The 13,065-nt window shown below is 40.0% G+C and overlaps 1 protein-coding gene across 6 annotated transcripts in view; it reads right to left on the bottom strand.

Annotated features, from left to right (window-relative positions):
• Positions 1-538: 538 nt before the first annotated feature.
• The window catches only part of PLD1 (phospholipase D1), a 182,520-nt gene continuing 169,993 nt past the window's right edge, over positions 539-13,065 (bottom strand). For all 6 annotated transcript variants that reach the window (XM_053918079.2, XM_071220569.1, XM_045197978.2 and 3 more), the window contains 2 exons: positions 5,620-5,737; positions 539-3,481 (listed from right to left, as the gene is read on the bottom strand). In XM_053918079.2, the coding sequence (XP_053774054.1) occupies positions 3,257-3,481; positions 5,620-5,737 (343 nt within the window). In that variant the 3' untranslated portion in view covers positions 539-3,256. The remainder of the gene's footprint in view (positions 3,482-5,619; positions 5,738-13,065) is intronic.

Raw genomic sequence — 13,065 nt, forward strand, 5'->3', positions numbered from 1 at the left:
AGACTTTCTGTCGTCCTCTAAAACGGCAGTGAGGAGGCCCTCTGGTTCCGGACAAAGGCTGAAGGAACGTGGAATGAGGAGATGCAGAGAGAAGCCCAGTTCTTCATGACGTACAGTACGTGGTATCTGTTCTGCCAGTCTTCCCTCGGCAACGATTGCTGGGCCCGCAGTTTTCATCTGGAGAGGCTGTTCACTCACAATATATTACAGTTTCCCAAGTTATTACATAAGAGATTAACTGCTCATTTTTGACTATCTACAGATAACATTTTCTTCCAGAGGTGGTAATAAGACCAATATTTTGTTTTACAATAACCCACTCAATCGCCTAGTGACCAGCTCTCTGGCCCTCTCTGTGATGCAGTACGGCTGAGAATTCGGGACATCCCACTGAAGGGTGAGTCACTGAGTGGACACCGGATGCAGAGCAAATGCCCGCACCAGACCCGCGACGTTGCACATCCTCCAAACGACTAAGCTCGGACAATCTGAATAACTTTAATAGGCTATGACCATTTCTTACCCTTCGTTTCTTAAAATCATAGAGTTTTCCTTCTTGAAAACAAAAATGATTGGAGATGATCAGTGTCAGGTACAGCATTAAATGTGTTCGGAAAGATTACAGTCAATTGGAAATGTTGAACTGATACATAGTAGTTTTCAAGGCTTTGGGTCATTTGCATTTTTAAGTTTATGTCAGACATTGCGATGTTAAATTATCTGTGCTTCTATTGGTAGTAATGGTGTCAGAGAAGGAAGGGTAAGAGGCCACACAATACATCTCATGTCCGCATCCCATGCAATTTTTGCAGAATGCTGCACTATGTAAACTGCTGCGACAAAACAGGCAATTACTGCACCGACTTTCCCATAAAACCCACCCAAGTGAATCCGGTACCCTCTCATCTTTGCACATGGGCATTTTGCCTTTGAGAAGATGCAGGAGAAAAACTTGCCACAGGAAACAGCAGTAAGATTTCTTGTCTGAGACTGTAAGTTTTTCATTTCATTAGCTCTCTCCTCCACCTCCTTTATTCACCCAGCAAACATTTATGGAGCACCTTGTGTATGCTAAGCACGGTTCCAGGCTCTGGGGGTACACTATGAACAAAACACAGGAAAGTGTCCATCCCAGAGTGCTTACGTTCTAGTAGGGGAGACAGACAAGCACCTAAATACATAATATCATAGGGTTTCAAAACAGCATAGAGATATCCGGCCTGAACCCTACGATAAAGTGAAAGGAGAGGCCAATAATGGACTGTATGAATTTCACTAGTCCCAGGTTCACCAAAGTTGGGTACATTTAACTGAGTCCTTCAATCACTCTGGGCCTCGGTTTCCTCATCTATAAAATGGGGGAAGGTTGAATTAAGTAGCCTTTTAAAAAGGCAAGGGTCCTTTTTGGTTCTTATTTTTGGTCCTGGGTTTACACAAAATAGAGCCAGTCTGTTGACTGTTCTGCAGTTTAAAAAAAGGTTTAAAATGAGCTATGAGAAACCCTTAGGTATTCCACATACACTCAACACTTTAAATGCCAGTCTAAACTTCATATATAGCAAATGTTCTATTTACAACTGCTAGAGAGTGAATTCTTGTTTCCATGATTAGCAATCTGAGAAAAAAGTTATTCATTCATAAAAGCCTACTCACTTCCACTGTGGGTTACACAGTCTCACTTCATTTGTGAAGAGTTCTCTGGCTGTGAAATCCTTTCCTGGGTGTGACGCTGTCTCTCCTACTGACCCAGATCACTGACTCCGTGCCCCTATTTAACCTTTTCCACTGGACTACGAGCCACACAAAAACAAGGGGGTGGGTCCTCTCTTCTCTGAAGAACGACCCACAGGAGACTCTGTCCAGGTAATACATAGACAGGTAGCACTGCACCTACCGCATGTTTTACGGACACAGGCCTTTTGGGAGCCAGCATTAGCTCTCCCGGCTCTAAGAACCGTCTGCTTAGAAAACTAGAGCTATGGTATAGCAAAGGGTACTCTTGTCCAAACAGAAAAAAAAGAAAACGGTTTCCAGGACAATTCACAGACTACAACACTATGAATAAATGAACATCCTCACCTCTATCCTCCTGGTGGAATGTTAATGTATATTTAATAAAGCAAGTGAAGTAGCACATATTTTGCAATCAATTAATTTTTCTTTAAGAAGATAAAGAAAGTTGGAGAGCTGAATGTTAAATAAGGTCGGGCTCACACTTGTTACTGAGACATGAGTTAGGAAACCTCTGATTCTCTTGAAAGACAAACTGCCTTCACTGGTTTCATTTTGAAATATAAAATCTCAAATTTCAGTCAGTCCAGCAGCTAAGAATGATAGGAAATTGTATAGGACTCTAAGGAATCTTCTTTTCTTATCTGGGTCAGATACCCGCCCCCCCACACACACACACACTCTGGAGGTTTCTGAAGGCTGCATGCTCTGTGCTTGCGTTTTGTCAGTTGCTGTGTGATCAAATATCCTTTGCACGTTTCCAAGTTTGATCAGGTGGGCCCTACCGGGGGACACATCTTGTCAGCGCCTGTGGAGGCTAAGTGAAATTGCTGCCTCAACAACTGAATTCAATTCCTCCCTGTTGCTCTGTGGTGTCAAGATATATATTATATAGCATCAGTGTTACCAGAACTGCCCAATGCGGACTGCTGTGGAGACTAAAGTCTTTACTGTCCTGCCAGTCACTGAAAAGGAATAATGACCACACCCTTGCTGGGGTGAACGCTGCCACTTCAGGACCAGATGGGCAAGGGCATTCCACATAACCTTGAAGAACCTTGAAGCAGCATCACGATATCTTCTAACAGTAAGCGAGATCTCAAACAGTGCCTGGACTACGAAATGAGGGCAGGCCCAGCAGATGTTAGCTGCATAAATGAAGGCCCGAGAAGAATAAGGAGGTTCAGACAACTTTTGGCAACTGGATCACAGTTAGAGGTAAATTCTTGTTAGTGAAGAAAAGGCACTCTGGTATACATCATAGAATTGAGTACGCGTTTAAGTTGTTGAGTAGATGCTGCCAATAACAATGCAGTCCCTTTCTCACAGGAGAGGCAGGAGGAATGAGAAAGCCCTGATGAGGCTCAACGTCCTTACATCAGTGTGACTACAGCCCTTCCCAGCCAACCCGAAGCGTCCGTGGATCGGGTGCAAGAGTGCACTGGCCTGTTTTGGGCAGTTGTGGATCCTGAAAGTCACTGTGTGCAGTGCGCTGTCTGGGTGGAAGTCTTTGAGCTGATAGCTCTTAGGTCCAAACCTCCATGGGCACCATGGCTTCTTTGGTTCCAACAGAAGGCAGGAGGCTTTCTGCAGCCAAGAAATAAAAGGGGAACTGCACCAGGAACCCACGGATTTTTTTCAGTTCCTCCTCAGCTCTAATGGGATCTTCCTTTGCCAATATGGGCTTGGTTATAAAGTCTCTGAGCTGAATTAAATTGTGTACTTCGTCGCTGGGAAGGCACCGGAACACCTGGTTAAACACAAAAGAGTTGCTTTTCTGATTTCCTCCAAAGAAACCGCCAGATCTGCTTCCTTCCAAAAATAGAAGTCATACATAGATTCCTGTATCTGATCCACACAAATTATTAACCCCTGGATAAAGTTAAGCTCTTGATAAGGAATTTCACTGATGTTATTTTTTTGGATAATAATCAATCTTTAGTTTTGGATAACAATCAATCTTTAGTTTCAGTGGAGGTTCTGGCTTAAGAGGAAAATTGCATATTTATTTTCTCTAACTTTTTATTTTGGAAAATGTCCCCATCTGTACTGTGACTTACAGTTATCAATTGTATACTTATTCCGCTAGTTGAAAATGAGTTTCAGACACTGTAACACTTCACCTGAGTACTTTGGCCTGCATTCCTTAAGAACAAGGGCATGTGTCTATATAATCACCATGCCATTCTCGCACCTCAGAAAATCAATTGCATGTCATTTAAGACAGGGTCCACACTCAGATTTACTCTAAAATGTCTTGATAGCTGCTATCCCCCCAATCCAGGATTCAAACAAGCTGTCCACTGCATTTTAAACACAATGTTTTGAAAGACTCCCTGCACATGACCTATTTGATCATGGCCTTGAGTCTCAGCATGAAACAAGGCTATGTAGTCATCATGTTCCTTAGGAATGATGAAGTCCCGTGCTGGAAGGGACTCTGCAGTGTCACGAAGAAGAACACACTCTCACCCAAACTGATAATCAGTGGATCTCAGCCCGAATATTTGCTCTGGTGGAAAGCTGGCTACTTCGTGAAGTAACCTGTTTCACTGTTAAACAACCCTTAACTCTTGTACATAATCAATGGATAGAACTTACCAGGAAGTGCATTTGACCTCCCTAACAAATGGGGTGGGTTTTAAAATACCTTTCCAAAATTACAGCTGTCCAAAAAAGAAAATGTCTCATTATTACTAAGCTTCATTACAAGGATGGATACCACTTACCATGCACTATGGGATAAACACATTTACCAGTAATAGACTATTCTTTATCCTTGTAAGTACCCTAGTAAATATTCTTCCTCATTCATAGAAGAATGAGAGGCTCAGAATGTTAATTACTATACACAGTTATATCACCCGCAACTGGGTGAGATGGGTTGGACCCAGGTCTGACTCATTTTTTGACCTCTTCTGCCTCTTTTCTCTTTGTCACCAGACATGTAAAAAGGTTGGGTAACCACCTGCTAAGAATGATCCTGATGGGTTCCTGGATCAGATGAGAGATCAGAATGCCACTGTAGTCTCTTCTATACCATAATCTATGATGTTTTTTGACACTTTGTTTTCTAATATCTACTAAGAGGTATTTTAATACGACTTGGAGACATGAGGTCGGTCCAGAAAAATTCCAGCCATTATTAATATAACTAGAATAGTTTGCATGACATCAATGTAACCTGGCAGCCAAGGAGAGTGGTCTGAAATATGTATGCATGAACAATGATGACTTCACTGTACTAGTCAGTGGGGGCGGTAGATGCTGTTGAGTGAGCATGTGTACTGTGTGGTTGTTGCATTCAAAATGACTGAGCAAGTAAAGCAAGGAATCTGCATCAAATTTCATGTTAAGCTTGAACATTCTTCTGCAGAAACTATTCGGATGATTCGGTAGGATGCAGCTATGGACAGCTGGTGATTGGCAGCTTCATCACGACAGTGCACCCGCTCTCCTGCAGAACTTTTTGGCAAAACATCAAATCACCCAGGAGACTCGGCCCCGCTATTTGGCACCCTGTGACTTCTAGCTTTTCCCAAAACTGAAATCACCTTTGAAAGGGAAGAGATTTCAGACCATTGATGAGATTCAGGAAAATACAACGGTGCAGCGATGGCAATTAGGAGAACTGTGTGAGGTCCCAAGGTGCCTACTTTGAAGGGGACTGAGGCATCATTGTCCTGTGTACAGTGTTTATTTTACCTTGTACCTTCTTCAATAAATATCTCTAGTTTTCATATTATGTGGCTGGATACCTTCTGGACAGACCTCGTGTGTTGTTTTTTACACTCATTAAGAATATACTGATTCTAATAATATGCAGAAATAACAATGTGCTTGGTGATGAGATTCAGTGAAAAAAGGGCAGGGATATGCAAGACTTACCTTGTCATAAATTGTAGCATTCCGAGCTGCTGTTGAAACCCATACTTCCTTGAAGAATTTGTCACTCACTGGATCCTGAATGTCCTCACTTGGGTCAGAAAGATAGCCAAGCACAAGCCTGAAATACAAGTGTTGTCCAAATTGAGCAACCAAGATAAAGCACTTTGCTGCAGGCATTGTTTCTAGTGGTAACTTCTTAAAACTCTGTGTGTGTGCTCGTGTGTGTGTTTATATATATATATATATATATATAAGCAAACCCATGCTGCAAAAGAAAACAAAACAAAACAAAACAAAACCCCCTAACTTGCTATGATACTTGAAAGACTTAACTGTTGGACAGAGAGAAAGCCTTAATTTTTATCTGACTGTCCTTGTAATTTGGCCTAAAGATGTGAGAACCATGGAGGATAGAATTAGCATTCACAACATGTGCCAGCAAATGTGCTAAGCCCATTCCAAGAACTATCTCAGTAAATCCTCAACAACCTTATAAAAAAGTAACTGTTATTATCTTCATTTTATAGATAAGGGAACTGAAGCACAGAGAGGTTAAGTAAGTTGTTCAAGGTCATACAGCTGGTAAGCTGTAGTCCTGGGATTCCATCCAGAACCATTAGATTCCCAAACCTGTGCTCTTCACCATGACTTGATCTTCCTATATTCATTTATTCTCCCCGCCCTCCCCCCCTTCCTCCTTCCCTCCTTCCCTTCCTTCCTTCCTTCTTTCTCCCACTCTTTCCTTTCTTCCTCTTGTCTGTCCTTCCAAGAACTCTGGTGCACTCTAGGGAACAGAAGTGAACGCAAATGACATGGAGCCTCTCTGGGAAGATTTAAATTTGATGGGTGAGATCAATGATGAATAAATAATCACCCTCAAAAGAGATAATTAAAATTTTGATAAATATCAGGTGTGCTTTAAGAGTATAAGATAGGAGGAGTTAGGGAGGCTTTGAATTTTGCCTACCTGTCTACCTAACCCTATCTACCATCTTTTAGAATCCAATACAAAGTCACTACTATAAAACTTTCTATGGCTCCCCCTTTTTCAGTCTCCCCCTTCTCCCTGTCAACCCTAGGAGATGTGAACATTCTGTAATTCATATATGCTTTATTTTTATCAGAGCACCTGTGATACTTTGTGCATTTTTTGTTTCTAACAGGCCCACTTCTAGCATATAAATTCTTTGAAAGAACATACTTGTCTACTCTCAAATCTCTGGAGTGCCTGGCATAAAAGAATCCACATATTAGATCTTGTCTGAATTGATCACATATAAACACAGGACTAGAAATAAAAAATTCTCAAGCAAAGCAAGACAGGTTTTAGAGGTCATATTTGAAAATTACAAAAGCCCTGTACTTACAGAAAGTCTGAAGGTTAAAAAGTACTCCCACCTTAATCCTGTGAGGTAGATGGTACATGATTCCCACTTTGCAGAGGGGAAACTAAGTTTGGAGACATACTAGTAACAGAGCTAAACCTCAAACTGAGCCTAAAGCTCTTTGCTCACATGCCTGGTGGGTTTAAAGAATATCGAAAAGGCTTGTGCTACACTGGAAAGAGAAGTGGGGGAGAGGCCTGACGGACTTGGGCTTTCACACCGAGTGAAACTGGGCATACTGCAGACTCAGGGGCAGAGGAGTGGCAAGGACCTGGCGTACATATTAAAATGTGGCTGCTGTGTTGAGAAAAGACGGTGCAGGGCAAGGGTTGGAACGGGGACAGCAGTTAGGATTCCTACAGTGATCTAGGTGACAGATGATGGCGGCTTGGGTGGTGGAGAGAAAGGTAGAGCCAACAGGTTTTACTGATAACGTAGGTGTAGAGTGTGAGAAAAAGTGAGACATCAAAGATGACTAGTAGGCTTTTGGCTTGAGCAGCTAGGAGAATGCAGTTGCCATTAGCTGGAAAGTCTGTGAGCAGAGCCAGTTTGTGGGGGAGGATTAGGAATTCAAGTTTAAACCTGTTGAAATATCTATTAAATATTCAAGTGGCAATGTTAAGCAGGCAGTTGGATAAGTGGATCTGGAGTTTGAGAGAGAAGGCTTGGTTAGAGTTATAAATTTTAGAACTGTCCACACATGTATATTCATAAAGCCAGGGGACTTTAACGGGGTTTACCAAAAGGAGTGCATATAGACAGAGAAGAGGACCTGGTGCACCTCAACAGTAGGGGAGGGGAAGCGTGGCCGTCGAGGCTGGAGGAAAGCCAGAGGATGTGGTGTCCTGGAACCACATGAAGCACAGCAATGAGAAGTGACCATTGGTTGGACTGAACAGTGTGGAGGGCATTACATTGTTACCTTCTTTGCATTTAAATAATCGGAGCTGCCCTGGCCAGGTGGCTCAGTTGGTTGGAGTGTCGTTCCTTACACCAAAGGTTGTGGGTTTGATACCCAATTAGGGCATGTATAGGAGGCAACCAATAGATGTCTCTCTCTCTTTCTCTCTCTCTCTCTCAAATCAATAAACATAACCTCAGATGAGAATAAAAAAAATAACTGTAGCTTTACATCATCATTTTTAATGGTTGCAGGATTTCCAATCATGTGAAATTTATTTAACCAATTTTATTATGGCTTTTTGGGTGGTTTCCAGTACTTCATTATTATGAACGGTGCGATAATGAACATAATTAATTCATCACATGTAAAACTCTGTGAATTTCTATGATTATTTCACTAGGAGACATTTTAGAATTCAAATTCCTGGGTCAAAGAATATGAAAAATTTACTTCAGGAAAGGCTGTTCCAATACATGCACCCGTAACCATGGCGTGGCCCCAGCAGTCTCCAACTTCTCAACTCCCGAACAAGCTGAGCCAGGCTTACAGGGCTTAAACAGCAACTCATTTCAGTTTTAGTCTGCATCTTTTCTGCTAAACAAACATTCTTTAATATAAGTGGATCTGGCACTATGGGCTCAGTAATAATATTAGAGTTTTGAACCTCAAAATTCCATTTCCACTTCAAATAATGTGTCCTTCAGACAATACAGAGATAACTTTTACAAAGGTCTTCAGGGAGGATGTTTGCGCATGGATGCTGCTGCTCATTAAGATCCGAAGCTAAAATTTACTGCACCTAATTTGAGGGATGGTACGAGTTAGAACAGTAAGTCAATTATCGTAATACCTTTCATTTGGGTCGGGTCTACCTAGCTGAAAATTGAGCCAAAAGAATATTTCTGTGACTTGGCTTTTAAATTAGAACAAGAGGTAAGGTAATGTGTCTACCAAGGTATCAGTGAGGAGCTTGTATGCAGAGAAAGTATTTAAGTAAGTCTGGAACAGACAATATCTAGTCATAAATCATTTTCCCTGTCAGTTTTTAAATTATAATAAACATATTAAAATGCACAGTCAAAATAATATGAAGTATTTTGGGTATTTTTTTGAGGACTAAGGATCCAGAGAAAAATTAGATTGCTTTTATGTTGATGTATATAATGGCAATTATTTAAAGTTTAATTGCTTATGCATCAGTGGGACAATAGAAAAACTGCAGAAAATTGTTTCTGTTCTTTCCATTCCTCATGTCTATCACTTTAAAAGATTCTGACTCCATTTGTGTGGATAATGGCGTCTGCTGAGTGATGGTTACATCTGTAGAGTTTGGATAATTTTCGAGGACTTAATGAGCTGTTCAGCACATAGCTGTAACATTCAGTGCAGCGCCCTGATGACTGATTCTACTTGGAAGTGATTTTACATTAAAATGTGTCTGTCTACTTTTATTCAAAAATAGTCTAGATTGAAAATGGATTGACGTGGAATTTTTTTAAGGAAAAAATGGCTGTGCTCTAAGCCACAATATTTATCTTTGAGAATATTTCCTACTAAAAAGGGCTAAAATTGATACAAGGTTTTTGTGGTGCTTTTTATTATATTATCTGTGTTTGGCGTTGCGGCAACATGAAAATGACTGTTCGAGAACAGCCACCTCTTTAAGATAGTCTGAAAATTACCAGGAAAAATAAAATAAAACTCTAACGATGACTTGAGAACAATACCTGCCCCTATAAAACCCTTAAGCTATATTGGAGAACAAAAAATTTTTTTAAAGATTTTATTTATTTTTAGAGAGAGGGGAAAGGGGGGGAAAAGAGATGGAGAGAAACATTGATGCATGAGAGAAACATCAATCACTTGCCTCTTGTGTGCCCCCAACTGGGTACCTGGCCCACAACCCAGGCCTGTGCCCTGACCAGGAATCGAACTGGTGACTTTTCGGTTTGTGGGACAACACCCAACCTGCTGAGGCACATCAGTCAGGACAGAATAACAAAAAAAATTTGAATAAATTGAAGCCTATACCTCATTCTTCAATAGGATGACTCAATATTATAAAGATGTCAATTCTTTTTCTATTAATCTACAAATCCACTGTAAGCCCAATAAAAAAAACTAAGAGAACTTGAATAAATAACTCAAAAGTTCACGTGTAGCAAAGAATGTTTAAGAGTAGCTAAGATTATTCTGGGAAGTCTACCAGTGGTACGGCAAGAAGAAGTATTAAAATTCACAGCTCTAATAATTAAAATGTATCAAACTGCAAGTAAACAGACTTTCAATAGAACATAGTGGAGAGACTAGAGCTGTCAGGGTATGTGGCTATTCGGTGTATCCCGGCTTTGCAGGTTGGAGAGGCAAAGAGTACCTGCCCACCCACCATGCAGTTCTGGGTCAGCTGATTGGTTGAGGGAGAATGTTAGAGTTCCTACCTCATTTCTCACACTACAGTAAATTGCAAATGTTAAATGTAAAAAGTAATATCAAATAAGTACTAGAAAAAAATAGGTACATACTTAATCTTGGGCTGCTAAAGCTATTCTAAACATATAAGAAAAGGGAGGGGAGAAAAAAGAAAAAAACTGATAGACTGATTAATAAGAATTGAAGTTTCCCCTAAATACTCTAAATATGACTATAAGGCCATTAAAAACCCGATTGGCAACAAACGTGACATAGGAATTTATAATTAATTATAAATCATTAAAAGAAAATAAAATATTCCAACTGGGCAAAGAACATGAATAGGCTAGACATTCTGCAAAAGAACAATTACATATGGCTAATGAATCCATTTTTGAAAACCCTCAAAGTGCAAATTAAAATAATAAAATGCCATTTGGAATCCAACAGATTGGCAAAGACTAAACAAAATACAGAACTCAGGAAAGATAGTGGGAATCAGCCCTCTAAAACACTGCTAGGGTCACAGTATAAAGTTAGAGGGTAAAGAACCCTGCCCACCTCCTTTGACTAGAAATTCCACAGTTGGGATTTAGTTAAGGAAACAATTAAGAAGGTAAACAAGATGCTAGGTACAAACATACCATTTTTTCATACCAGCACAAAATCTGCCTATCAACGAGGTGTTAGTTAAAGGAATGATGGTATACTCATGGGATGCAATTCAACGCAGCCCTTACCTGTCATAGAGTACTCAACGACATGGGAGAGCGCGTGCAACATTATTTAAAGAAGTTTGTAGAACTGTCAGATTTTAATTACATCTTTTTAAAAAGAAATACAGTATAGCTATTCACACACACACACACACATATGAAGTGGAATGATATACATCAAATGTTAATGTTGTTAGCACTGAGTGGTGGGATTACAAATAAATTTGATTTTGAATTGCCTTTCTGTGTTTGCCAAATTTTCTACAATTAAAATACATGTGTTGTAATCAGAACCTTCTACTGCTATAATTATTATACATTTAGAAAGTTACAAAGAAGACCACCACTTTAAAGAAAAGATGTCAGTTCATGGAACTGAAAAGATATGACATTTACTTCTGGTTTACACAGAAGTATTTTTTTTCCTTATCTATACTGCAGTAGGCAATCATGGGTTGATTAGCAGGATACTAATTTTAAATTTTCCAGAGCTAAACAAAACACATTAGAAGCTAATTGAAATATCAGTGGTTTGAAAAAAAAAATCTTACTAGCAAAACACTTAGTAACCAAGGCAATAAATACAGCAATAAAAATTGTGAGAAGGTATTGACAGCCAAACTTTGAGGGATGGATTTGTTGAGTTGCTGGGGCAGAGAGAGCAGAGTGAACCATCTCTGGAAATGAAGCTTGTATTGGTTTTCAACAGCAGAGTCTGGAGTTAGGAATGAGGGGCATGGTACCCAGCGTTTGCAGAAAGAGAAGTGCTCATTTCATGCCCCTCTGTAAGTGAACCAGTTTCCAAATGCAACCATTAATACCAGAAGGGTTAAAACAGGGCTGTCCCATGTGTCTGTGTGGTGTCTTTCCCAAAACAGCTTAAAGCACTGCCCTTTCACAGAGGCACTTGCTGCCTCTCACTGTGAAATCCGCTCCTGGCAAATATAGTTCTAGAATCATGGTTGTGAACTTACTGCAAAAGCCTAGAGGTGGGAGAGTGGTCGGGGTGTCCACAGACAGTGGGGAGCTCAGCGTGTCTCAGTGAGCAAGGGAAGAGTGAGAGGAGATAAGAACCCATAGTGGAGTTAGGTTCTAGAAGGATCATGGCCCCTGAGCCTAGACTACCAGGGTTGGGGCAGGGCCAGTTAGAGCAAAGCCCTAGAAAGTGCTCAGCAACAATTAAATGAAATAGTTAGGGCCACACAGCCCTTGCTTCCTAACCCTGTGATCTCTCCCCTTGCCTATAAGTTTGTTTAAAAATCACATCTTCTTGCAGAAGATCAAAAACATTCCGTGTCTGGAGTCATCTTAAATGAAAACCAAAGTTTCCACATTTAAATTTGACACCAGAAAAAGCATTTAATAAAATCCAGGACCCATTTATGATAAAAACTCTGAGCAAACGGGAAATAGGGGATCATACCTCAATGTAATAAAAACCATATATGACAAACCCACAACCAATATCATACCCAATAAGCAAAAACTAAATGTTTTCCTTATTGGGAATGAGACAGGGATGTCTGCTTTAACCACCCTCATTCACCATAGTTCTAGAAGTCTTAGCCACAGCAATCAGACAAGAAGAAGAAATAAAAGGCATTCAAATAAAAAAGAAAGAAGTAAAACTCATTATTTGCAGATGACATGATACTGTATATAGAGAACCCTAATGACTCCACCAAAAAAAAAAAAAGCTACTAGGACTAATAAGTGAATTCAATAAAGTAGCAAAATACAAAATAAATATCCAGAAATCACTGGCATTTTTAAACACCAATAATGAGCTATCAGAAGGGGAAACTAAGAAAACAATCCCATTTATAATTGCTTCAAAAAACATAAAATAACTAGGAATAAATTTAACCAGATGTAGAATATCTGTATTTGGAAAATTGTAAGGCACTGAAGAAAGAAATTAGAGAAGATACAAATAAGTGGAAGCACATACCATGTTCATGGACAGCAAGAATTAACTTCATTAAAATGTTCATACTACCCAAAGCAATCTATAGATTCAATGCAATTCCTA

The sequence above is a fragment of the Desmodus rotundus genome, chromosome 2 (assembly GCF_022682495.2).
Source record: "Desmodus rotundus isolate HL8 chromosome 2, HLdesRot8A.1, whole genome shotgun sequence".
In the NCBI taxonomy this organism is placed as follows: Eukaryota; Metazoa; Chordata; class Mammalia; order Chiroptera; family Phyllostomidae; genus Desmodus; species Desmodus rotundus.